This window comes from Diaporthe amygdali (genome assembly GCF_026229845.1).
Source record: "Diaporthe amygdali strain CAA958 chromosome Unknown NODE_40_length_369474_cov_65_526704, whole genome shotgun sequence".
Taxonomy (NCBI): domain Eukaryota; kingdom Fungi; phylum Ascomycota; class Sordariomycetes; order Diaporthales; family Diaporthaceae; genus Diaporthe; species Diaporthe amygdali.
In genome coordinates, this window is record NW_026517060.1 from 128975 (window position 1) to 155020 (window position 26046).

Consider the following 26046-nt stretch of genomic DNA (forward strand, 5'->3'; position numbering starts at 1 on the left):
CGAGCTTGTAGTGCTTCCTTTTTTCAGGCTATCGGAGGTCACGTTTCGCTAGCCCGACATTTCCGTAGGCTTCGGTGGCGTCAGAAGCTGCCTGTGAAGCACATACTCAGGCATGCCTAGGTAGGACAAGCGCCTTTGACTGCTGCGCCTTCCGCTGCTGCGGCTTTTGCGGCTCAAAGCCCGAAAGGTGTGCACTAGTGCTAATCAAGCTGAGAAAATTGTGGCTCACCACACTTCGCTGGTGAGTCTCGCCTGTGCAGACAGTGTCGTATTGTACGGGCTTTGTCCAGCTTCAGCTCTCAGAAAGCCCCACCTGTGGATTCGATCCGTCCCCAAGGGCGCGCCTTGGTAGAGCATTCGCCGTAGTTTGCCCTGGAATCACTGAGATTCGCGCCCTGCTCATTGACTCACATTCCTGACGTCGTCCAGCTAATACCTACTTTCATGTCGCACGGAAAAGCAACTTTGGCTACTTGGGTGTGGGCAGCTTGAAAAGAGGGGATCTCTGTAGTGTGCCAAGGGCGTCTCCCGACTGCCGATCCGCACGTTACGGGCGGGCAGACGCGGTGAGGGGACGGTAGTATAAATATCTGTGTCTCTGGCTAGGGACTGAACATTCTATCTTGTCTACCACATCACTCAATTCAAGCCTCCTTTCCAGAACTACCTTTCAAAATAAATCCTACTAAACCGCTGCACTATGGTCGAAGGCGGTTGCGTCTGCGGTGCGGTCCGCGTAAAGAGTACAGGCGAGATTAAGGCCAAGGTGCGTAGAACAGCAAGCCGACCAACTTCTTGTGATAACTGCTGAATAATTCAGGCCCTCTGCCACTGTCTTGATTGTCGCAAAACTACTGGCTCCATATTCTCCACCAACATCATCGTTGCCGGTGATGGCTTCTCGTTGATCAAAGGCACCCCCAAGCAATTCGCCAAGACGGCGAAGAGTGGCAAGACGATTACATCATTCTTCTGCGGAGACTGTGGCTCAACGATCTGGCGAGAGACGGAGACATATGGTGACTCCAAGATCATCAAGGTGGGCACGATGGACGGCGACGCGCTAGAGGACGCGAAGCCGGCAGCTGAACTGTTCGTTGGGAATCGACCATCTTGGCTGCCACCCATTGCCGGTGCCCAGCAAAATGAGGCTGCTTAGGTTCAATTGAGTGGGGGATATGGGAAAGAAATATGGTTCTGCATCATGCGCAAGCTTCTAAGTTCACTGCTTGGTACAATGAGCGTCGGACTTGGAATGTTCTGCCGCTGACTGCATAAGTCTAAGCAATAAAAGCAATAAAAGCAATGAAATTAATAGCATTTGTGATCCAACACTGCCTCGTTGTCGATGAAGAGTACGATCGTGTCGAGTATGTCAAGGCCCTGCACACCGTCAGTGCCTGCGCCATACATTTTGACCGACCACATTCGCATTTATTTACTGACCTGATGAAAATCCAGGAAGGCCTTCGTATCTATACACCAATGTGAATAGGATTCCTACATCAGACTCTTGGTGGCTCCAGCTATAATGGTCAGAAGGTCCCGAGAGACATGGTATGTGCAGTTTAGATAGCATTGAAAACTGTGCTTTCGAGACGGCCTTAACTTTGACACCCAGCTTGTCATCATGAATCTGATGGGCAGTACCCACGAACCTGCGAGGGAGGCGAGAGCTTGAGCGTGGCACATCTGATTTGGCGGGCGATGCTTCGTTGTGATCGCTTCGCTCAAAGATTGGTGGCAGTCATCCTGCATGTGTCCGTGGCACCTGATACTGCTGGGGGACACATACTTCCACCAACGCCTGGCTGAGGTTTCATTTCGGGACCGAACGCCTTGGTAATCACTTGAGGATTCTGATACTGCTCTGGGGACTAGAGGATAACTTGACCCATGTGCGATTTGAAATGCCAGCAAACCAAAGCAGTTGCTTGCCTTTGGGGGCAGATTCTACTCCCTGCAGCTTTTCAGGGCAGACCGCTTGAACACCTCACCAAAATGCACAGAGAATGCATCGGTTCCTACGTCAAAAGCTAGGATGACTGTAAGGTTATGCATAAAGAAGACAGAAGAGAGGACCAAAAGGCAAAAGAGTTCGGCGACCAGCGCCTACGTCTCTCTTTGCGTACTTTATGTCACAATTCCGCAGTGTACTACCAGGGAGGCTCGAACCAGCGAGCTCTGAGTTTATCCCGCGGCTAGTAGTACTTCCTGCACAAGAACCATCGCCATGGAATTAACCACTTGACCTGAATGGCACCGACAGGAGGGCCGGTATTGATCTGGGTGGTTTCGGGGGGTTTATAAGGGTAGAGCTAGCTGTTTGCAGAGTGCAGAGATCGGATGAATTTGAGGGATGAGTGACTGTGGCAGTCGCAGTGAAGTTGGGAGCCTACGGACACCCTCTCGCCTGGACCTTGGTCTTGCGATCCCCCTCGAGCACTACATCCACAATGGCCCCTCCCCCAACCAACCGCCTCGATGCATCCATTCGCAAATCCTTCACCATCAACCTTGCTTTGAAAACGTGCTAGCCTAGTGAGCTGTCTGACCCAGTATCTTGGCATTGCAAGCGTCCTCCGTCGAGCATCAGGCCGACTCTTTATCATCCTTCTTGTCGTCCCTCGCAGGCCGCTTGAGCAATATCTCGTCCACGATACCGGCGTCCTTGGCCTCGTCCGCCATCAAATACCTGTCCCTCTCCATCATATCATTAATAGTCTGGACGTCATACTTTTCAAAGCCAAACGACCTGTTGAGGTGGCTTCGCACGATCTCGTTGACCTGGGTGCGTATCCTCTGGATCTGCGTGGCGTAGATGACGATGTCCGAGGCCTGGCCCTTGGTGCCGCCCAGAGGCTGGTGCACCATGATGGAGCTGTGCGGCAGGGCGTAGCGCTTGCCGGCCTCGCCGCCCAGCAGCAGGATGGCGGCCATGGAGGCGGCGGCGCCGACGCAGACGGTCGACACGGGCGACTGGATGTAGGACATTGTGTCGTATATCGCCAGCCCGGAGCTGATCTCGCCGCCGGGCGAGTTGATGTACATTGTGATGGGCTTCTCGGGGGCGTCGGACTCGAGCCAGAGCAGCTGGGCGACGATGGCGGCGGAGACGGTGTCGTCTATGGGGCCGTTGAGGCAGATGATTCGTTCCTGGGCGCGTAGGAACAGCGTTAGTTGACGATTGCTCTTTTCTCAGGTGAGGAAAGGCAGTGGGAGAAGAGTATGAGAGTCGAGCTGCGCACTTGTAGTAGTTTGGAGAAGATGTCGGCTGGTTCGAGTCCACGTATCAGCAAGTCTGTCGTGCCAACGATGCGGCAGTGAAAGTCAAGAGAAAGACGCACATGTCCTCCAGCCACCAGACTAGATCAATCAGCACATATTACAGGGTCTTGCCAGGCTGGCTGAGGCGTGCTAGGGCATACTGTGACTTCGGTGATGTATGGCATTGGAATCGAGGATGTCGGGCCCCTTCGACTGGGGATCTGGGAGAAGTTACGCCTTCGCGCGGCCATCGGCGCAGCGCCCCTGAGGAGACGCCATGCCGCCCGTTGGGTGTTCATCCCCGTGTGTATGTCGCCTAGGATGCTGGGCCACGGCGTGGAAGTGAGATATCGTGGCTGAGAAGGGGTGATGTTTGACGAGGTCGAGGGCAGAATGTTGAGGTGACGTCGAATTCGGAGCCGCTGCGGGCACCAAGCTCCACTCCACCTTCTCCGCGGCTGTCCGCAGCGGCACCGATCCTGATCCCTGACGCGCCGACGCGACTCACTAGCCTTTGCGCCGAACAATCTTTATCTTCATTACACCGAATTGACATCGGGCAAGCAGCTGAGCACTCCTTGAGTCTTAATCGAGGCTAACCTCATATTTGGATCGCTCATCAAGCCCTCGAGCGATGAGGAGTTGTGTAAGGCTGCAAAGCAGTCTCAGTCTGGCTGGTTTCAAGCTGTGCCGTCCGGCAGCACATTTTTATTCCACCAACGGCGCAGACATTGATGTCGTGCCCAAGTCTCAGAAGCACAAGACACGCAGAGAGACACGCAGAACGACGTCAAAGGAACCTCGCGGGAAAAGATTGGAGCAAGAACAAGATGATCTGGGCTTTGATCAGTGGTCCTGGTCCGAGGTCAATGTGATCGACAAGACTATAGAGACGGCAGCAGGAAAGCTTCCCATCTCACCCCTGGTGGACTCGACATGGCGAGAGGCCAGACAACGTCGGAAAACAAAGGCTCGCCCAGACAAGGCCACTCATAATCGATTCCAGCGTCAGCTGCGCCAGAACCCATACGGTACGTTGTGAAAATATATTGTCGGGTCTCCTTGTGTGCTTTCTTTTGTGCCATGGTCGCTGGTCATGCTACTGACCGCCCGCAGCCCAATTGCTGGCCACACCTGTTCGATTTTGTGCTGTTACTCGGACCCAACTGCCCAAGGGCATGCTGCAGAGCTTCGGTCTGGTCAGGCACCCCGAGACGAATCATGTCTGGTGGATACCCGAGGGCTTGGACGCAGGGCGCAGGCGGGCAAAGGAGGAGTCCAACGATGCAGAAGAGGCTGACGTCCCTTCATCAACAGCGACCAAGGACGATCCTGAAGACGGTGCCACCCTAGCTACTGACGGTATCTCAGCAGGCGTGGACAAGAAGCAGAGCAAATACAATTATCCAACACATGCGCTTGCACGACAAGACTTGCTGCAAAATTTCATCAAGATGGGCAATAAGTACTACGGTGCCCATCACAGACTAGCCGGCGCGCCACATGCCCCAGTCCTGGCCAGATCAGCCAGCTGGCGCGCGGATATGGATGTTGTGATCCTCGACCAGAGACGCCGCTCAATCATGGAGGATCTGCTTTACCTGTCCACACTCTGCGAAGAGCACGGCAGGAAATATATCATCAAGGTGACTGGCGCCAAGTACGCCGCAACGTATGTTCACCGTGCCGCTTTTCTCTGGCTGGGCGAGGATAAGGCGTTGAATTCTGAAGATGGCACCTCGGAACCCGGCGCAGAGGCAGAAAAGGCTGAGGTCGACCCTGAGCAGTACGCTACACTAGACATTAACGGCGACCCAACCACCACACGTCCTGTCTACAATTTACCACGACTCCTCGGTCCCGCGAATGTTGCGCGGCTTAGATCCGAGTCCTCTATACTTCAAGAGGGACCGTTGTTCTTGTTGAGAAGCCAACGGAGCGGGGATTTGAACAAGAAGCTTTGGAGTCTTCAAGGCTATATGGCTGATCACACCAAGCTGTGAAAAGTTTGAAGATCCTCTGGCTACATCGCTTCATCGACAAGCGAGTCCGGCGGTAATGCTGGTCACGGAATGCTGTTCCTTGCGGCTAGGATGAAGGCCGCTCTGAAGTCGGCGACTTTTAACTGACTGCAGACCAATCGAGGGAACCGACTTCATACGTCTCAGGACAGTCATGATGACCTGCGATACGAGACTGCGTATGCTGGGATTCAGGTCTGACCAATCGCGTAGCGATGCAGCCAGGCAGCTAACCATTCCTTCGGTGAATGGTCTACTCTTACCAGCCAAGCCCATCATGGCGTGACTCTCACGGTCCTGCGGCACGTGCCAGAGCCGAACTCATATTTGCTGTATGTGTCCGTCACACTGTTGCACACAATCATCAGCTTATTTCAAAGCAATCATAACAGCCATGAAGCCCGTCATCGTCTTTGTGCCTGGCGCATTAAGCCGTCCTTCTGATTTCGACCCCGTCTCGGGCCCGCTGCGAGATGTCGGCTATGAAGTCCACGTTGTTCATCATCCCTCCTCGCCTGACGTCCTCGTCGACCCGACTCCCAGCATGTACGACGATGCGGACAACATCCGCCGGCTGGCGGAGGCCCTGTCTGACGAGGGCAAGGACATTGTCATAGTCATGCACTCGTATGGCGGCCTCCCAGGAACACAGGCCTGCGAGGGCCTTAGCAAGACTGACCGGCTGCGCGCTTCCAAGTCAGGGGGTATTGTGCGGCTCCTTTACGTAGCAGCCGCCATCGCGCCGGTGGGTTCGTCGATGGCTGGTGTCCTGCAGACGGACATGCCGCTGCCCTCGATTGAGACTGCTCATGGGAAGCCTTCATTGTGGACATCGATCTCGCTTGCAGTGGGGAGATTGATCCCACTTTCGTGGAGTGCGCGATTGTTCTCACCTTCATCACTCGCTGCGTCCGTGGAGGGCTTGTGGGCGTACCACCACAACCCGGATGTCTTCACCGACTGGCTGCTTGCGGATATACCTCGCGAGGATGCTTTGAAGTATGCATCAGTTTCCTCACCGGTCGCGCAGTCTGTGAAATCCATTATGACTCCGCTCACTTACGCGGGATACAACCACATCCCGTGCTCATATATGTTCACCAAGCTGGATCGTGTTAATCCTCCTGCGGCCCAGCAGAGTTTCATCGGCCTCGTTGAGAAAGAGAGTGGAAGCAAAGTCGACGTATACGAGTACGCGGTGGGACATTGCCCACAGCTGAGCCGGCCGCTCTGGGAGGTTGAGTGTGTGAGGAGAGTGGCTGGGGAAGGCGTGTAGGGTTGACGTATCACTACAGCCATTTCCATGAGAGTATACGCCGTGGCGTCTGCGCTAGGGCAGTTCGGGGATAATACCATGTTATTGCGCTGTCAGCGGAGAGAGTATCGATCAGCCTTAATACACTTCAGCCCTCGTTATGCACCGCCTCACTCAAAGTAACATACAAAAACAGCGTCATTCATTGGCTCCTTGATCTGACCACTGCGATGGACCCGATCAAAATTTTTGCATTGATGCCTCACATCTTCATGAGTAGACACCGTAGAACCCCAGCAAAATGGCTCAGAATCCCGTTCAAGATGTAGCTCTTGGAGACTACGCCTCCGCGCAAGCCCTCACCCAAACAGCACAGACTACGGTACACCCAAGTCCACGACCACACACACCTAACAGCCCATCACTTGCGTCGCCGCAGCCTCCCAAGGTCTGCAAACGCTGCCGCAAGCGCCTTTGGGTCGAGCGGCTCGACATGGCAGTCAAGATCTTCGGCATCCTGGCCTTTCTGCTGTCCTGCGCGGCGTTATGCCCGAGCATCTGTGGCCAGGAGGACGCGCACAGGGCGACGCAGTTGGCCGAGTGGTCGGCGCTGAAGGATTTCCTGGAGTACTGTGAGAGCGTGAGTCCCCGATTTACCTGTCGAGTGATGAAATACTTGTGAAGTGCTGATTTGCATGGCACGTTAGAAAGACTGGAGCAGCAGTGACTGTGCTGCTGTTAGGAATACGACACTGTCTTCTCCTCCTGATGGTGATGGTCACCTTCGGCGGCACGCTCGCAGCTTCGTCGGGAAGGAACATTCTTCAGATTACATTCGACGTCTGGGATTAAAGGAATAGATTCGGTCCGGCGTGTCAGAAACTCAGCATCCAATCTTAACAAAGTGCTGTAGGGGTCAAAGGAAGCGTCGTGAGGAAAAGAACGTGTCGGTCTGATTCACGCAACATTTATTTGCAATTGAGTTCTTTATTTGTTTGTCCAACTAAAAATCTCAGGAAACGGTCAAGCGTTTCGAGATTGCCATCAGCCTTGAGTCCGGCCAGGGCATAAGCCGCGACGCGGAGCAACCAAACCGCCGAATCGTCAATCCTCTTTCGGCGTTAATAAAAAAGAGACTAGGACTTTGCTACGGCCACTACTTGTACCACACACCATGTCGGAGAGTTTTTGGCGTTCATTCAGGAGTCTGGGTCTGCCTCTTCTAGCTGCATCCGCCAAGCGCCGCACTTCAATGTTCCTGCATCGAGTATGGATTTGTCACAGGATCCCAGCTGTCGGCCTTGCACGGACAGGAGTGCCCGACGCCGACGTCTCGTTCGCGTATCTCTGGTAGATCGTGAGAATTGCAAAGAAAGAATTACTCCCTTCGACACTCGGGTCAATAAACATGCCTCCTGAGTTATTTCATACGAGGGCTCGATCCTGGCGCTGCGGTGATATAAGATGGCCACATGCTGCAGGATACAGCTGAAGCAATGAGGTGCAATCATCAGAGAGTCTTTAAGACATCAACTACTATCACACACGTTCCCGAACCAACGCTAAATGTCTACAATACGGTACGAGTCCGGCGATAAGGCCGACGTCTCACGTCTCGCTCAACCCCTGGCGTTCGAGCAGTCGCGAAAGACCGCCCCTAATCGCTTATTGAAGAGTTCTATGGCGGAGGCGTTGTCGAGCTGGGACGTCAATGACTTGCCGGCTCGCGGCATCCCCACAAAGGAGTACGTCGAGCTTTACCGACGGTAAGAATTTGTGACTCCATATTCCCCTCTCTGAGAGTAGAATTGACACCCTTGAAGCTGGGGCGAAGGCGGATGGGGAATCATACAGACCGGAAATATCATGATTGACTATGAACACATGAGTGCTGCTGGCGATGCTGTTATCACCCCCGAAGCCCCAATGGAGGGGGAGCGCTTCGAGAGATTCCAGGCCACAGCTGCGGCTGCGAAAGCTCATGGCGCACTCGTCATAGGGCAGGTGAATCATCCAGGACGTCAGATCCCATCTAAAATGGCCAAGGAGTCCATCTCTGCGTCAGCTGTACAGCTCAGTAAGTCCACATCCCACAGCAAGTCAGGCAGCGCAAAGGCTTACCGCTCGCATTCGTCCGCAGAGCCTCACGCCGGGATGACATTCCCGCCGACGCGCGCAGCCACCACAGATGAGATTGCCCGCATCGTCGACGCATTCGCTCATGCAGCTGAGTTCCTCGAGGCGGCAGGTTTCGACGGCATCGAACTGCATGCCGCACACGGCTACCTGCTGGCTCAGTTCCTCAGCCCGACTACCAATAAGCGCACCGACGCATACGGTGGCAGTATCACAAACCGGTTGCGTATCGTGAGTGAGGTGTGTGCAGCGGTGCGGGCATGCACGAACCCGGGTTTCATCCTGGCTATCAAACTCAACTCGGTCGAGTTCCAAGCCGAGGGGCTGACGACGGCCGACGCGGCCGAGCTGGTTGCTGCGTTGCAGGGCGCCGGCGTCGACTACCTGGAGCTGAGCGGCGGCACATATGAGAACTTTGGGTTCGAGCGCAAGAAAGACAGCACGCGGAGTCGTGAGGCGTTCTTCCTCGATTTTGCCGAGCGTGTCGTCCCTGCACTGGGTCCCGCTGACAAGCGCCGAACAAAGGTCTTCATCACTGGCGGGTTGAGGTCTGCAGGTGCCATGGTCGAGGCGCTGGATGTCGTTGACGGCGTCGGGATTGCGAGGCCCGCGGTGCAGGAGCCGTCTCTTGCGCTGGACCTGCTGGCTGGGCAGGTCACGGGTGCGGTCAAGGCTCTGCCTCCATTTGAGACGGACTTTGCGATGTCTGGGTTTGGGGCATGGTCACAAATGCGGGCGATTGGAAAAGGATATGAGCCGTTTGATCTTGGTGATGCCGAGGTGACAGGGCAGTTTTTGAAGGACGTTGGGGCCTGGTTTACTGAAATCGCGGAAGATGGTGACAAGCTGACCAAGTTCGGGTATCCTGATTACACGGGGGAGTTAAGACCGCACTTGGCGAACTGATTCCATGAAATTAGAAGGGGACTGAGCTTAAAAGATGTTTGTACAGAATTTGAATTTACTTTTCCGGCGATCATTGAACGGACCACCTTCATCTTTTTCGTTGTGATGGGAGACGCGGACTAGTCACGAATCTCAGCCCATTTTGAAAGCTCCTTATCCATCAACAGCCTGTCCATACACCCTTTCTCCAGACCCAGATAAATCTCCACCCCTTCATCTGGTGTTGCATTAAGTCGGGTAGGATACAAGAATGCATACCCATCAAACACGGGCGTTGCCCACCTAAGTGATTTCAGCGGTCCAAACCCGAAATCCCATCTCTCATATGCCCGCAGAACCCGCCAACTGGTTACAAGCCCATCCAGACCCAAAACAACGTCGACATCCATGGCGACATCCGCACCCCGTGGGACAGATGCAATCCAGCCAATCGCCCGCTCAACCAAAGGCCACGCACGGTACTTCTCGACCGTCTCGCGCACACACACCGCGACGGCGCGGAACGTATCGGCGCGCAAGAGCTCGTTCAACGGCATGAGCGCCTTGGAAAACATCACCACGTTGCCAGGGTATGCCGCGGGGATCCCGCCCGGGATCGAGGCGCGGACATCCAGCGAGTTCTCCAGCGCCACGGGCCGCGTGTCTGTCAGAGGGTCGGTGATTTCGTGCATTGCGAGGCGAGAGCGCGTGATTACGCGCCACATTAACGCCGTGATGCAGTCGTTTGTCGAGACCCAGGCGTCACCTGGAGCCTGTGGCGCGGCTGAGGCTTTGAGGGCTGCGAGTTTGCTAGCAGGGATGTGCCAGAGGTGTTGGGCCATTGCTGAGGGTGGAATGTTTGAGGTGGGAGGTGCGTTGGGTGCGTATTTCAGCGAGGATATCGGCTGATTGTCCTTATCAAAGATGTCCGGTGTGACACATTTCAGACGTGACACGTTTAGGTCGGATGACTGGAAGGCTGGAGGAGAAGTGTCATTCCTCAGGGAGCGCGTATGCGCAGCCCAATGCGACATCACAGCATCCAAGCCTTTGGCGTCGATTAGAAGGTGATGGAACACCGCGCCGATAACAAGACCACCCCGGATGAGGTTGAATTGCACAAGCATTGCGGGATGACCTTCCTCAGTCGCACCACTTGGACTTGGCTCGAAGTTTGGTGGGAGCATACGGAAGTCGAGCTCAGAGACGGGAAAATGGCGTTCTGCCAATTCAGCATACGCAGGAAAGTCTCTCTTGGTGTGATCTTCGATGTGAACTGTGAATTTTGCGTGAGAGGGACCGCGCCTGACGAAAGACGTGCCGGCTTCGGTTTCAAAAAGTGACCCTGCCAGAAAACGATAATCCGCCAGTAGCCTTTTGAGCCCCAAACAGAGGTCGGATATCACAGCCTCTTTATTGATATCATAATCGAGTTTGTATGTACAGGTGATTGGAATATACATTTTGGGCATCTGCAGCATCCGGAGTTAGCTATCAAACCACCAAAGAAAGCTTTTACGAAAATTGGAAGAAGAATTGGCCAAGGTGTGCCTATAGACTAATCTGCATTGCAACATAACGCTTTGAGGCAATTAGTCGCACAGACCACAGACGGCCGATATCTTCTCAACGGGTTAAAAAGTATCTAAAAGCTGCTTACGATGCAGTCGAGCAGACTGATGCCGAACACCTCCTCTGCCGGCTCGGACTGCAAGTCTACAACATCGAAAGTGCGTGTTCCGGAGAGTTTCAGATCGTGGGTTAGGCATTCATCAGATTCGACGGGGATTATATCTACAAGGGGTTCCTTTGCAGCATCGATCGCCTCGGCATAGGATGCCTGCAGTAGAGAGAGCTCTGAGGGAGCCACTGGATGCTCCATGACTAATGTTTCGAGATTTAGGAAGATGTAATGGTGAGAGCAAGCCAATTGACAGAGGCTAAAGGGGCCTCCGGTAGACATATACTCATGCTTATCGGTTCACGAAGCATTGATCTCGTTTTATTACTGCCACGGCGGGTAGCGCGGCCCGGGCACCAAAAATCCACATAGGTAGCCACCTTCAGGCAAGATAACCAGTCGCATCACATCTCTCAAGAAGTGTTGGTTGGATGGAGCATTTCACCCCCGCGAAAAGCACTTTGACTCGTCTGTTTACAGCAGACCCAGAATTCTGGGTAGGCACGCAAGTGGATAAGTGGATTCTTTGCTGCTCCTTCGAGTTCACTTCTCCTCTACAATGTGTGTAAAGGGGGATTCTCTTCCATGATCCACAAGTCTGCACGTTTCCATTCATGTCTGGATTCCGTTGGGTTCCCTTGAAGTAGATCAATCTACAAAGGCTTCGAGCCATGGAGATCGCTCAAGTTACACAAAACTAAGGGCAGCAATTGTCAAGAATTAAGTGATAGATACACAGAAGGCCTTGAGATTGTGATTAGGAAATTTGCCAGTTTTTCTCGGTCAAGAAACACGTTACCCATCACTACCACACCGTCCTTGATAAAGTGATCCTCTCAGTGTAAGCACAGCATCCACTGGCGTCCCACCGAACTACTTCGAAAGCAGTTATAGGTCTATTGAGATTATAAATAGTCATTCTTGGCTCTTACCCTTGACGGATAACAACGATATGAGCTACCTTACTACTAGGAAGAGGTAAGTTGCTCTATTTTGATTATTAAGCGTCTGATTTTACTGTCCTGTTGCAACATATATCAATGTTGAACCTTGACGTCCTAGGTACTCGGACAAACATTGCTTGCCAGCTGATTCACTTCAGACGAAATCTGCTCCGCTCCCACACCGCGCACTCTGGCGTAGCAGGAGGCATGTCTGGCGGCGCTTGTCCTTCCTCAAGTTTCAAATACGCGCGGCCTAGCCTTTGGAAACAGTTCACGTCATTTTCTTCTTCAAACTTTCTCAACACAAGTGACTGATACTCGTACAGGCCGGACTCAGTCCGGCCGCCCATGATGAGCATCAAATACAACTTGGACACAGCAATATTCTCCTCCGTACATGTTCCTTTTCGGTCAAGGACCAAGGTCCATTGGTTGTATAGCGGCCGCAAACTCCAGGACGGCATCGAACCATTTACGAGACCCAAGGGGCCCTCGAATTCGACAGTGAAGCCTCTCGATGTATAGGTAGGGTGCCCATGTTCGCTACAAGACCACGCTACTGCTCTGGTCTTGATTTCGAAGTCCCCGGGTGTATACACGACATCTGGGCCGTAGAAGTTGACTGCCCGATCCGCGGAGACCCAGGTGAAAGAGGGGGAGTCCAGCTTTCCCACGCTCGAGTCATCGGTCCAGCCAGACCACAACAGCGCAGCGGGCAGGTCCTCAAACCAGATCCCAGCTAGATACGTGCTTCGGCCCGTGGCGCGCGCGTACATTGCCGCAAGCCCCGCCAGCGCTGGCAAACGGTCTGACGCCTTGGTGATGGCCCGCGACGTGAACTCCGCTACGATGGAGCTCCACGTGGTACTGCTACCGGAACCCAAGAGATCTCTCCGCAGCATTGTCGGCCCCACGTGCCGTGCAGTCACCTCGTTTGCATACCCCTGAAAGCAGTCCCAGAGGCTCATGTTGTGGATGTGAAGGATTCGTGGCGACAGAATCCACTCCTGGAAGCACCAGGCGCGCCCGAGCCACTCGTAGGGCTCTCGCTTCTCCGTATACATTGATTCCCAGTCCCTCTCCAGGGCCCAGGAGTTGTCCCAGGTCAGATAGTCACCGAACCAGAGGCTGCCTGCTAGGCCGGACTCTGAGTCTGTGTACGGCAGCTCCGTAATAATCTCGATAGGGAAGCCTCCGGCTCTCCGCGCCTCCACAAAGCTCTCAGAGGAGTCGCGCACCATAGAAGGGACTATAGTCAACGCGGAGTTACCGTACACTTCGGACATTTTAACTGCCTCGCGTGTCCAGTCCTCGTAATCATCTTGAATAATGCACAAGGCATCCACCCAAACATAATCAAAGCCTAGCTTACAGCATAGGCGAATAGCGTCGGCAATTGTCTTTGGCAGGATCTGCAGCGAAATTCCGTCCAAGTGACTGTGTAGGTTGCTCGTCGTGGTCTTCTCGACTTGAGGTGTGAGGCCCCAGCAGTAGGAAAGCGCAGCGTAGCACCCTACAGCACCTCCAGTCTCGACCAGCCTCACTATCTCGACGTCACTTGCGGTTTCCGAGGGAATTATCTTTAACACGCGTGTCGGCAAATGTTGCAGCGGGCCGACTCTGCCGCACGCTTCATGTTCTGTAGAGCATTCATATATCCACCGGTCAACGAGCTCGAGGTGCTCGCGAGAGAAGACATCCGAGGTTGGACGGTGAAGCAAGCCCGGATCTAGACGATCGGCTACAAGCTGTGAGCTGCGAGTCGCGTCTCGTCTGAATGGTCCCAGAGTGTTTTTCACCGTGGAGGAAGAGCGAGACAAGGGAGTGTAGCTTACGAGGACTTGATAAGAAAGCCAATCCTTGGAACTTGGACCTACTCCCGAGCGGGTCACCAACTATCTCTATCTGGGCCGTCTGCACTCCAGAGATATCCCGGAGACTCTTTTGGTCGCTCTTACAAAGGACCATGAGGCAAATCCGGCCTTTGCCGTGCACAGCTGAGCTAGGCAGCATACTATGGCCGTCGAGTCGGGCGGCCTCGATGCGTTTGGCTAGCCCAGCAGCATCTTGGTCAGGGTCGAAGTTGAAAATGTCATCCTGCATTAACTCGGCCCATGTGGCCAATCGCTTGTTTTCCAAGTCCTGGACTTCTTCCTGGACATCCTCCCACGACAGATGATCCAATTGGATATTCCACAAATCGCGAATGTCGCTCATGATGAGCTGACATACCTGACAGCCATTCTTGGCCGAGTCGGCCAGCAGGACGGGATTTGGGTAGTGAAAATAGAAGTACGTGTATCTCATCTCGTCGGGAACATCATCACTGTTGAGGTTGAATAGGGCGCGCGAATGGCCACGCTCACCAAAACCAGAACAAACGTCGCAGATGTACGAGTCTGTAGAGCCGTCTTCTTCAGAGTTACTCATGCCATTATCAGAGCTGTCAGGAGATTCGCTTTCGGTGAGCTCTCGAAAAAGACTCGACATTGAATTAGAATTTATCTCGGAGAGGGGCAGTCTCTTGAAAGATTAAGGAAGAGCCTTGAAAGGCGAAGTGATGATAAGTGACGTCGATAGACTGGAAATGAAAGAGAACGAGCGAGTGGAAAGATTGTTGGTACTCTAGGTCTGATTGAAATGGCCAGAAGATTTGGAGTGTAGGTGTGTCCTTGGTGCCTGCGATGCGGGCTTATGTAATCTACCCCCCCTCCCCCTGTTGTGCTGCCACGCCGAGGAGGGCTGAAAGGCTGCCGAAAGCCATGTCAGATCTGGCCCACAAACACGGGCTGGTCCGTTTGCTGCAGAGCCCTTGTAGTCGTTGATCTCGAATGTGGACGAATACGCGTGACCGGTGAAGCGGATGTTGCCGTCCCAGTCAGGGGTTCGTGGGACCACTTTTGGAGACCAGAAACACAAATGTGGACGCACTCGATATTTGACCTCATATCAAGCACTTGGGACGGATGCCATAGACCATATCGCGGAGTCCCTTCAGAAATGAGCCAAACCCTACTCAGTTCCTAATGTAATGGCATTTCTGACAACGCACGCACAGAGAGTCACGGTTATCACCTCTTACACGAATTGAATGCAGATATGAGAAAAGTAGTTCCAAAGCGTGCTGGTGTTGAGGGCTGACCTAGTCATGGTCATCATGTGAGAAAACTCAGTAGTTGGTATGTCTGGCTGTATCGACACCATGACCAATGCAATGAGACGCAAAATGTGGAAAATCGAGCCTCAATAGAATCAAGAAAAGTAGCGTTGAAACGCATATCTCAATAACTGACTAGACATCAATCTCGATATGACTCTCTTTTCTTATAGCATCACTCCTTACTTTGGGAGAGCGCTACGCAAAGCCTGGCGATAATTAGCCGCCGGAGCCGTAGTTCAAATATGCGATCAGAATCACGAAATTAAGACACTGTGTCTCATGTAACAAAATGCACTCCATGAATTCGGCATATCTAGTAACTCATTACAACTCGTCCTTGATGTATGGCCTTAATTCATTCACTTCATCGCCAGGGACTCTGCAAGCAACCCCAGTTTTCGTCTCAAACGCGGTCCCTGGATATGCACAGATCGGTCGGTCGACCTTCGTTTCGGTCCGTTGATGGCCAAGGGGCACGGCGGGTAGCTTGTCAGGAGCAACTGCATCTTCGACCCAGGACTGAAGAGTCGTGAGCGCATCTAGAGGGTATGGCACCCCGGTCGGAGCTGAGCAATGCGTTGCACCCGGTACCTCGAAGTACCGATAATAGTCCTGGGTGGTAATATTGTGTGCTTGATCCCGGGCCAATACCCTTTCATAAAACTCTCTCATGGCAAGAATAGGCACGGCTTCATCATTTACAGAATGCCAGCTAATCATCTTCTTTCCGAGCAGCCGGAATTGATCCATGTCAGGGTTGTTGCTGCTGAACATTGCGTCCCACTCTGCCACACTCTCTCGGAACAAATGAGCATAATCAGCGTGCGACATCTTCGTTGGATCGAAATAAGCGTCTTTCTTGAGCATGAGCCGTATCCAGTCGTCCGCGACTGTGAATGGCAAGCCGTGAGAGCAATGCTTGCCGTTGCAGAGCGTATTCGCAGTGGCCATGAGACCAACCAGAGCTGTCCCAGGCATGATTCCTGGGAATAACTTGATTCCCTCCGGATCACTTGGTCCATGAACAATATCCTTGAACAAGCTAACCGCATCTTCTGAGACCACGATAGAACTTCCCTTACAGTCGAAGGAGGTGCCAGCTAAGGTTATTGGATCGAATGTGCAAAGGTCCGGGTCAGCAATCACGCCATCCTTCACCCCATCGAGACCGTCACAGAACTGCAATGAACCAGCCCTTAATGCCTCAAATTCGCAAGCGTGTGGGTATACTCCCTTCTGATTCATGACGAATTGTGGCCAATACATGGCCATCAGGAGAGCTGGGAAGTTGACAGCAGGACAGCTTGTCAGAATGCCGTCGTAGTCGCTTGGGTACTTGCTGGCAATGGTAAGCCCCTGTCGTCCACCAATTGAGCAACCCTGCCAGTAAGAGAAGTCCGGTCCTGAGCCGTAAGCCTCGCGTATGACGTGCTTGGCAATGACTGCCATGTCGTGTAGAGCCCGATGACCGAAATTTACAATGAGAGGATAGTTCAGGTTTCCAGGACGCTTCATCAACCAGCGATCGGCGGTACCGAAGACGTCGTGGTCGTAGCCCGCGTTTGTAGTGGCGACTGCGTAGCCTTGCGATGCAAAAGCTGACCTCATGTCAGTGCCGATTTCTCCGGCTGACCAGCCCCCTCCTCCAACTCCCACAAAACGCATATTGAAGTCGACAAGCGGCAACCAGATTTGCACAGACACTAGATCATTATGACCAGGATGCGTGTACGATATTGTGACATTGCAGGCTCGCACTCCATCGTGGCTAATCAGGGCAGCTTCAGGCAGCCATCCCGAGGCGCCCTTGTATCCATCTAGCGTTGAGGTTGTGATCGAAGATAGTTGGGCACCCAGGAGTTCTGGGAATGAGAAGTGCTCTTTGGCGCAAAAATTTGTTTTTTGAGCGACGATCGCTCTCAAAAGCAAAAATGCTATAGGGTGGTGAAAAGGAACTCGCATTCTGTCATACGAAGGTGGGAAAACAGAGACGCATGTGAATGTACACTCGCTCCACCCGAACTGTAGGGGACTTCGTTGAGTCTCCCGGAAGACGGAGATAGGTCCCTCTTCACTGACAATCTTTTTATTTGCAACCTTGCGGGGTATCCTCATGGGCCCATGAGTGTCGGACTACTGTTGGTGTGCGAGAGCGCGCAAACTGTGGATCTCAGCCCACTCTCCAATTCCGCGCGTTCCACGGACTGCGCGGAGATCAGATGAAAACGCCTCAAAGTAGCACGTTATATCAGTGAAGTCTAGCCTTCATAGTTATGGCTTTGGTCCATGCACAGAGTCTCTGCCCGGTCGACGATAGCCTGCGCGATTATGGCTTTTAAACATGCCATGGCTAGCTGACTCACACATCCCCTTCATCACGAGAACATATGAAACAAAGTATCAGTACGTCTTCAGAATTCTGATTGTGATAGGGACTCCCCTCTCCGCCAACCTTATTCAATCAACCTGATCCAGCCTGAGTAGCCGGGTCAGATACCTTAATTTTCCAGGCTTGTATCGATAGTCAGCGGTCATAGATCTGGTTCGGGGCAGAGGAATTATTTCACCATCTCAAGAAACGATCTTCATGACTTGCGTACAACTAGACACCAAGCAGCAGTAATATAATCAGAAGAGCTTCTTACCGAAACATGTTTATCAAAACTATATCTCAAAGGAATTTACTATAAACCTTTCCATTGTGGTAACTTCAAAGTTTTATTTCAGGGACATACTGGGTCTCATATTCAAAGTCGGGCAACAGCGAGCGCAGCAATGAGCCCGTTTGATACCATTTCGTCGCAGTCATCCAACAATCAAGAGAGGGTCGCGTGCTGATTGAGTGATCAATATGCGCTTAGTGCAAGATTCCACGTCCGTCCATAACGCGACTTTCAAACATCCTCGGACCTGATACTGTGGACATTTTAGTGGCAATGGCACGCAGATCTCTACATTGTCGCACGTTTGGCACTGAATCATTGGTCTTCTCAGCAGCTCGATGACGCTGTAGACCTCATCACTTCTGAAGGATCGGACACCAGCTTGTGACCATGCTAGGTCCTAAGTCACTTACCTATGCAGGCCGCAAATCTATTGAGGGTTCAGCTTTTTGATATTTTCCAGTGTCAGGCACTAGTTGATCTTGTGTAATAAATCAACAAAGCGAGAATAGTACAAAGGCTCAATGTCCTTCAGCTCGCTGCTGTTTGTCACCTAAGTTAGATCACAATACACAGCCGTGGGATACATGCGGGGCACCAGGGTTCGAAGTCTAGGGCCTAAGCAGTGTAGTGGCTGAGTAATGTAACAGAACCTCCCTGTGCACATGACAGAACCTCTTAACATGACAGCGTTCTCTCCAGCTCTCTGCAAAATGAAGATTCTCTCAAGATGAAAGCCCAACGAGCAAGACTTTCTGGATCCGATCAACAGAAGCGCAAGTATACTTCTCGTGCGTGCGAGGAATGCCGCCGCCGTCGGGCAAAGGTTCGTGAGCACGAGGGCCCGAAGTCTTGGACGGTGACGTTGACCTTGTGTGGAATTCTCTGCTGATATCAGCCTTGTGCTCTCAGTGTGATGGCGCACGCCCGTCATGTACTCGATGCCTAAGCCGTGGCATGCAAGCATGCAAGTATGCAGGAGGTGAAGACGGCCGCAAGCCTGCTTCCAAGACTTACGTCGATCTCCTCCGCCGCCGCATCGAGGCCCTTGAGCAGGTGCTGCGCAACCATTGCATCGACGTCGATGCGTCGATAGCCGCTCTGTCCTCCAGCAGCACGGGTCTGGGTGATGCTGACTCACTGACCATGTATGAGGATCCTGGTCACAGCGAGACCTCGCCAGACGTTGATGCTCTCTGTGATGCGTTTGAAGGCACTTTGTCAATCGAAGAGGCGCTGAACTATGAAGGTGACGGCGAGTTTCGCTACTTTGGCCCCACAAGTGGACGGCTGCAGTTCATGTCCGATACTATGCTGGATCAGGGCGAAGGTGCTTCTTCGGCACGGTCACAAACTAAATCTGTTGAGTTCACCGCTGCCAACCCTCGCGCCGAGATGAATCGGCGAATTCTGGCAGAGGACAATAGCAGTCATCTGGTCTCAGAGGAGTTGAGATCGGAGCTAGTGAACTTGTACTTCACATGGCAAAATCCGTGGTTGCTGGTCGTCGACGAAAACCTTTATCGGGAAAGTCTGAAGACAACGGGTCGCTACTGGAGTCCTCTTCTCGAGAACTGCATTCTTGCCCTTGGATCTCGCTTCACGGATAGCCCTGCAGTGCGCGCTGATCCAGCCGATACAAACAGTGCCGGGCAGTTCTTTTTCAAACGGGCTGAGAGCTACCTCGCCTACGACCTGAAGTTCCCGAACATTACGACTATACAGTCTCTTTATTTGCTGAGCACGCTCAGTGTGGTGAGTCTGTGATCATTAATACGCACCCACAAACAATACTGAATCGCTGTGTACAGTCCACAGGGGCCGACGCGACTTCTTGGCTACGCCAGGGCACGGCAAAGCAGCTCGCTCTCGACCTAGGAATTAATCTTGATGCCCAAAGAATCTCTGGCTCAAATTTGATACCGAAAGAGGAGGTCGAGCTTAGACGGCTGCTTTATTGGTCCATGTATTGCGACGACAAGCTTGCTGCTGCTTATACGGGACGTGTGTGCACAGTATTAGTAGGCCCACCGGAGCCTCTCCTAGTCACACCGGTACTCACCAGTTATCCAGGATGCTCAAGGGCTCGTTGCATGGCCGTCCGTGCCGAATGTGGAAGCAAACCTCTTTGACCAATTTGGGGATGTTCGAAACTCCAGAACACTCATGTTGCAGCAGCATGCTCTCATGCGACTCAGTCAAATACTTGAAGACATCTTGGTGTCCCTGTAAGTAACCGTAGAGGGGCTCAGCTGGCCTGTGACTATTGACTGGTTTTTGACCTGCTAACATTTGAAGATATATGCCGAAGCCAAAGTGCCAGGGAATACTACGATCAACTTTTCTCGACTCATGCTACCTCAAGCTTAAGACGTGGATATACGATCTGCCACCTGAGCTCCGCCTGGACCGTCTGGACGCTTCCTCCCTGCCGCAGACGTTCACTCTTCACATGGTCTACTCCACTGCCTGCATCCTCCTCGCAAGGCCTTACTTGGCTACCCCCGACTCCACCAACAGCAGTGCCACAGAACCAGCTGACACTATCGACCTAAAACCCAAAACAAACTTTCAAAAAGCCAATTCACTCCTTCAAACCTCGGCCAAGCAGATCTGCAGCACGGCGCGAAAGTATCGCCGCGTTTTCGGCAGCTTCCGCTGCAGTCCAATCACCGCCACGCACTGCACTCTATCAGCCGCTCTTGTTCTTCTACGCAGTGCTAAAGCACAACCTGGCACTGCCCCAGATGCCATATCTTCATTTAACTTCAGCACCGACGACATGAGACTCTGTCTTACCGTGCTGGATGAGCTCTCTGCTTCATGGGACACCGCACGGAGGATAAGGCTAAACCTGCTGAGACTTATCAAGAACTCCCGGACAGTTGGTGTTGATGATGGCCGAGGCCTATCGAGTTCCCTGGAAGACGTAAAGAGACACGGGAAAGAGAGTATGGGAAAGGACAACGAAACCTTGCTAACACCAGGGTCTTCATCCACGGAGATTGGACAAGGAGAACCCTACGCGTTCCAATACCGACCATGGGGGGATGTCTCGCAGGGCACTGATGGAGGAATAGACCCGAGTCTGTCCCAACACAACAAAAGCGAGATCGACGCTGTGTCAGCCTCACTGGGATTCGGCTTGGAGCATACGCTTGAGACGATGATCGGGGACGACTTTGCGTTCGGACCAGATGTCATGAATGATGACTATGAGTGGGACACATTTCTGCAGCAGTAGATCAGTTTCCAAGAGACTTTAAGGTCTTATTGGGGGCACGTGGACTAATGTTATACTTGACAAGCTTCGTCCCCAGAAGTCGAGGTATGTTGCGTTCAATAGACGGGAATCTGGAAAGTTTGACTAGAACATAGACCCAGATGACCAAGAGTCGCGTCCCTGACGCCAACGCCATAGTTGAGACCTCGAAAACCCGGTTATATTTGTCTATAAAACCATTTCAATGGTTACAAAAGTCACCAGCAGAAATTGCATACACCGTTCGACATCAGAGTTCGGATGTCACCGGGCTTGACTTGCAAATATTGTCATGATTCGGCAGACTAAGTGACCAAGCCGACCAGGCGTCAGTGCCGAAGTGAATTTATCGATATAATCCTGCAGGTTGGTGGTCACTTTGCTTTTACGATGCTGGCTTTGGTTCCATGACGCTGTATTTAGTTCGGCAATATGTATTAAGAATTTTGAGGATGCTATTTTATTTCCGTGGATCGTCGACCGTTCCCACTTTCTAAAGTTTCAGATGCCAACTTCGGACGCCTCTCGCCCCTCGCGATCTTAGTGATATTTTGGGTTCCCATCCTCTTGACCCAGTCCTACCGTCACTACCTAGCATATGCAGTGGACGGTATGCTCAAGTAGAATCAAACCGTCTCTCGGAATAGTGAGCTCCGGCCCCCGGAATACACAGTATTTATCTCCACTAAGGTCGAATCGCAAAACGAAACCACGACCATCACAGCAGGTGATTCCTTAACAAATTCCCAGGATCAAAGAAATTCCTCACTAAAATCGGTGAGCCACCCTCCTTGGTACCGTCACAATATCCTCCCTGGCGTACACAAAACTAGGTCTCGGCGCGATCTCGTCCTGCTGTGCCGGCGAGTGTCCAATACCATCGGCCGCCCCCTTCAGACTGCTCTCCACCACCACCGAGGTGACAGTCTTGTATGTGATGCCATCCTGTTTCTTTTTATCCGTATTCATCGTGCTTAGCGACTCCCAGCCACAACCCTGGCGTCGGTCCTTCCCCGAGTCCCTCCTTAACATGCGGGCGAGCGGCTGGAGGCATTCCGCCGCGAGCACGCCACCCTTGTTTCTGGTCTCGTTCCCACCACCGCCCTGTCCGGCTTCCACCCAAACCATGTTCCCATACTCAACTGAAGGCGTACGCAGAAACGCAAAGCCCGACAGACCGGCCTCCTTGATATCCTTGGGTGCTAGGAAGATCATGGTGAGGCTCCAAAGCAACACATCCAACCAGCCATTACTCGCGATCATAGCGCCCGCCCATAGGAAGTAACCCTGCTTGACCGTGACACCTGACGCCAGGATCATGGGGCCAATGGCCATCGGCGCGCAGCACACAAAGTAGACGAGAGGGTAGATGAGAAACGCAGGGTGGTGGCCGGTTTTTCGAGGGTTCCGCAACTGGATGCGCACACCCCCTAATACTCGAAGCAGGCCCCGCCGAGGACCGTTTGGGTCCGGCACGCGGATTTTGATGGCTGTGCCTATACATGCTAAGACTATGATGCTCAGCATGGCTAGTACCCAGCTGAAGTGTGTCCAGAGGCGGTAGCCAGCGTATTCCTGGCTGATCCAACACTGATGTGTCGTTAGCACATGAGCGTTCGCACACAGGAATTGTGGGGAGTGCAGGGCATCAAGGTGGCATATTTACCCATGTGTCAACCCTCACAAAATACCCGCCATGGCCCCTGCCATTGTTCGAAGCCCACACCCCAGCCGCCACGATGATGAAGCTAAATGACCATACAGACGCCACGATCAGGCGCAGCGCCTTGGACGGCATGGTGTACCGGTGGACGACTAGCAAATAGGTGTTGATCGAGACGGCAGCGGCAAAGATCGCGCTCGCCACGTCGCCTTGCGATCGCAGCCAGCCCTGTGCCCAGCAAGACTCGGACCGCACGGTGATGGCATCGTGGTTGACCCAGACAAGGTTGGGAATAAAAGAGGTGGACTGAATAATATCGGCAATAAGCAGCATGTATATAAGTACTAGCAGTGGATTATAGCCCTGGTAGCGCCGGCGAATGTTGGGCACTGTGCCAACCGCGGCTTCATCGGCGGTATCTAAGAGTTGGCCCCGCTGCCACGGGTCGCTGGCGGGCGATAAGGGCGACAGAGGGGATTTGGCCGCCGCGTTGATGGTGTTGTTCGAGGTGTGCCGGCAAAGTTGCTGCTGCTGCGACCTGGGTTCCAGCGGGACAGGTCGACGAGTGAATAGGCGAGACCTCGAGCAACGAGGTCGAGACGGGGCAGAGAGCCGGCCTTGGATGACGCGGTATGTTATAAAGGAAAATAGGCTCGTGCATAGTATCAGAGAGACCACGGCGAGTGCGCCTATGACGGCGAGACCTGCTCTCAAATTGTCATCCAACGGCGAGAGGTCATCAGTGCCCGGTGGCTGCGTCGGGCCATAGTCGTTCCAGATGTGAGACATTGTATAGCACGTCCGAGGCGTGCTACAGGGTTGCAAGCACTGGGCGGTAAGAATTCCTTATTTTCTAGGGCTGTCGTATTTGCTCAGTCAATGCAAGGCACACATGTCTGCCATGAGGCCTAGCGAGAGCATATGGGCAACATGTGGAGTATCATCAGCTTTTACAATACCCATGGGGCCTCTTGTGTACAAATAGAAACCATGTTCAAGAGGGAATATAGTAGCTGGGTGGAGTAAATGAGGAATATCAGGCTTTATTTTCCCAGGTCCGGGCCGCTCGGCTAGCAAATCGACATACCGGTAATAAAGCTGAATCTTCCGCCTGCCTGCGCCCTGAATCAGGGCGCAACTCGGAGGGGTAAATGCATCTTTGCAAGCAGGCTTCATGAGGTCCTCTATTAAGTTTTCTCTCCACGTGAGCACCAGAACAGAGCACCAGGCGGTGTCGACGGTCGGGCCCCGGATGCCCAGAAATCATCGAGTCCGTCCGCTCAGAAACGCGACCACATGCTATAGCTATCCGGACCCTCATATCCAGAGAGATGGATGGGCTGCATGTGTCATTTGTCCCGCCAAGCTTTGACCATCGCTCTAGCTGGAGGAGCATCTGCAGAAATAGATTGCTGCTTCAGGGCTGATGATGCACAGAACAAATAATGAGAGGGCTGCGTCGCCGTTTGCTATTGGCCGCGCACGGATGAAAGAAGGAAGTTTATCAGGCGCTTGGATTCCGCTGTCGAAATTGAGTTTCCGGTGAGCCTAGTCAGTGCTCACGGTTCTGCGATGTCTTGACAGAATTGCTGTTGACGACTTGATGGTTAACGAATAGATGTCTCCTCGTCTGAGCAGAACTTCTGAGTCTTGAGAGACAGCAACATTGAGTCTACTTGCATCCCATTTGTGACGCGACGGTTGGAGGCAAAACAAATACACGACTATCCCAGTCTCTTACCCAACAAGCCTTCCTTGGCAGCCAGCTAGTGCTCCAGGGCTTGCGCGGAGAGTTATCACAACGTTGTATCACACGATATCATGAGCCGGCGGCAACGCACGTGCCATCTGTTCAAAGACGAGCACATCGAGTACCACCACGATGATCACTCTCGACCGGCGAGCTGAGGTGGCCTCGCTGCAACCCGGGGATCTTGGAAAGGATTCCCTTGTCCACGTTTAAAAAGTGATTGCCCAAAGACCTCGGGACTGGCCGCCCAACGGCGTCGAGGCTTCAGCTTGGACTCTGGGGTACGCACTACATACCCGAAAATGGGGATGTTAATATATACGCTACCGACCCCAGTAGCTATCGCACGCAGAATTCGGTGGTTGCATTAGGCATGCAAATCCTGCGCACGTTTCCATCCATCCTTGAGTATACTCAAGACGTACGAGTCAAGCCAAAGCTATATAGCCCACTTTTAGGAACCGTTGCAAAGTTTAAGGTAGTGCGTCAACATGGCGGCCGACATGGCGGATTTAGGGAACCCAACCTTGGAAATAAGTTCCCCCAACAGGGTTTTTGGTGAAAAAAGTTTTGGCCATAAAGTGGTGTTCTAATTCATAGTTGCGTAAGGTACGGTTGCAAAGCAGGGTTAGGGGAGTGATTACCTATGTTTATCACTGATAAATTATCAATAACTCAGCATGTGAGTCTCGGTACGAGAGAACGGGAATCCAGCTCTATCACGTATGTCTGAGTGCTTCCTCAAATCTGGAGAAAATACGGCCACATACCGACATGATCGATCAAACCATACTGATACGTCATGTAGGATCCAGTATTCATCGCAGTTTGAGCGGCCTGCTCTGTAATTGCACCGCTTGACGATCGCACGAGGGAGAGAAACTTGTGTACCGGCAGTGCTATCCAAGTCCTTGGTAGACTAACCAGAGTGCGGAAGATATTTGCCGAGACTGTGCAGGATTCCACAACCTCAGCACAGTGCTTAGCTGCAACGATTTCATAGTCTCTTCAGGCGACTGTATCGAATGGAAGACACCTTTTCATGGAGAACTGACATATCGTTATCAAGATGCTGAGCGGATAGAAGCACCATGCTGCTCACAGTAGCCAGAGGGAGGCCATCGAGATGAACAGGTAGTTGAGTATCTAGGAAGAAGAGAGCAGTCGTGTGCAACTCTTCGGGTTTTCTTCATACTGAAGAGCTCATCACATTGTGCCACACTGCAAATGCGGTACATTGCTCATGGACTATTCTGAACTAACAAACTGAACACGTCTTTGAACTGCAGAGAATCATCTTACGAAATCTCGGTCTAATTTCGAGCACTTTATGCGTATAGTAGAGCGACTCGAGACCCT

General features: G+C 52.7%; 11 protein-coding genes across 11 annotated transcripts; 6 read left to right on the forward strand and 5 right to left on the reverse strand.

Annotated features, from left to right (window-relative positions):
• Positions 1 to 700: 700 nt before the first annotated feature.
• Positions 701 to 1159, forward strand: J7T55_007189 (glutathione-dependent formaldehyde-activating; the record flags this gene model as incomplete). The annotated part of the gene is made up of 2 exons (XM_053133893.1): positions 701 to 766; positions 821 to 1159. The coding sequence occupies 2 exons, from the start codon at positions 701 to 703 to the stop codon at positions 1157 to 1159; spliced, it is 405 nt and encodes a 134-aa protein (XP_052988233.1).
• Positions 1160 to 2592: 1433 nt separating this feature from the next.
• Positions 2593 to 3518, reverse strand: J7T55_007190 (uncharacterized protein; the record flags this gene model as incomplete). Its single annotated transcript, XM_053133894.1, has 4 exons — positions 2593 to 3156; positions 3249 to 3274; positions 3348 to 3366; positions 3429 to 3518. The coding sequence occupies 4 exons, from the start codon at positions 3516 to 3518 to the stop codon at positions 2593 to 2595; spliced, it is 699 nt and encodes a 232-aa protein (XP_052988234.1).
• A 383-nt stretch (positions 3519 to 3901) lies between these two features.
• On the forward strand, positions 3902 to 5270 carry J7T55_007191 (uncharacterized protein; the record flags this gene model as incomplete). The annotated part of the gene is made up of 2 exons (XM_053133895.1): positions 3902 to 4298; positions 4384 to 5270. The coding sequence occupies 2 exons, from the start codon at positions 3902 to 3904 to the stop codon at positions 5268 to 5270; spliced, it is 1284 nt and encodes a 427-aa protein (XP_052988235.1).
• A 412-nt stretch (positions 5271 to 5682) lies between these two features.
• J7T55_007192 (uncharacterized protein) lies at positions 5683 to 6564 on the forward strand (the record flags this gene model as incomplete). Its single annotated transcript, XM_053133896.1, has 1 exon — positions 5683 to 6564. One exon carries the CDS (start codon positions 5683 to 5685, stop codon positions 6562 to 6564), a length of 882 nt encoding a protein of 293 aa, XP_052988236.1.
• A 280-nt stretch (positions 6565 to 6844) lies between these two features.
• J7T55_007193 (uncharacterized protein) lies at positions 6845 to 7395 on the forward strand (the record flags this gene model as incomplete). The annotated part of the gene is made up of 3 exons (XM_053133897.1): positions 6845 to 6925; positions 6983 to 7183; positions 7255 to 7395. The coding sequence occupies 3 exons, from the start codon at positions 6845 to 6847 to the stop codon at positions 7393 to 7395; spliced, it is 423 nt and encodes a 140-aa protein (XP_052988237.1).
• Positions 7396 to 8109: 714 nt separating this feature from the next.
• J7T55_007194 (uncharacterized protein) lies at positions 8110 to 9585 on the forward strand (the record flags this gene model as incomplete). The annotated part of the gene is made up of 2 exons (XM_053133898.1): positions 8110 to 8309; positions 8367 to 9585. The coding sequence occupies 2 exons, from the start codon at positions 8110 to 8112 to the stop codon at positions 9583 to 9585; spliced, it is 1419 nt and encodes a 472-aa protein (XP_052988238.1).
• A 119-nt stretch (positions 9586 to 9704) lies between these two features.
• J7T55_007195 (uncharacterized protein) lies at positions 9705 to 11446 on the reverse strand (the record flags this gene model as incomplete). The annotated part of the gene is made up of 2 exons (XM_053133900.1): positions 9705 to 11036; positions 11225 to 11446. 2 exons carry the CDS (start codon positions 11444 to 11446, stop codon positions 9705 to 9707), a joined length of 1554 nt encoding a protein of 517 aa, XP_052988239.1.
• Positions 11447 to 12338: 892 nt separating this feature from the next.
• J7T55_007196 (uncharacterized protein) lies at positions 12339 to 14679 on the reverse strand (the record flags this gene model as incomplete). The annotated part of the gene is made up of 2 exons (XM_053133901.1): positions 12339 to 13930; positions 14025 to 14679. The coding sequence occupies 2 exons, from the start codon at positions 14677 to 14679 to the stop codon at positions 12339 to 12341; spliced, it is 2247 nt and encodes a 748-aa protein (XP_052988240.1).
• Positions 14680 to 15673: 994 nt separating this feature from the next.
• On the reverse strand, positions 15674 to 17014 carry J7T55_007197 (uncharacterized protein; the record flags this gene model as incomplete). Its single annotated transcript, XM_053133902.1, has 1 exon — positions 15674 to 17014. The coding sequence occupies one exon, from the start codon at positions 17012 to 17014 to the stop codon at positions 15674 to 15676; it is 1341 nt and encodes a 446-aa protein (XP_052988241.1).
• A 1728-nt stretch (positions 17015 to 18742) lies between these two features.
• On the forward strand, positions 18743 to 21256 carry J7T55_007198 (uncharacterized protein; the record flags this gene model as incomplete). Its single annotated transcript, XM_053133903.1, has 5 exons — positions 18743 to 18838; positions 18925 to 19767; positions 19824 to 20016; positions 20078 to 20240; positions 20311 to 21256. 5 exons carry the CDS (start codon positions 18743 to 18745, stop codon positions 21254 to 21256), a joined length of 2241 nt encoding a protein of 746 aa, XP_052988242.1.
• A 786-nt stretch (positions 21257 to 22042) lies between these two features.
• J7T55_007199 (uncharacterized protein) lies at positions 22043 to 23726 on the reverse strand (the record flags this gene model as incomplete). The annotated part of the gene is made up of 2 exons (XM_053133904.1): positions 22043 to 22864; positions 22941 to 23726. 2 exons carry the CDS (start codon positions 23724 to 23726, stop codon positions 22043 to 22045), a joined length of 1608 nt encoding a protein of 535 aa, XP_052988243.1.
• Between the last annotated feature and the right edge of the window lie 2320 nt (positions 23727 to 26046).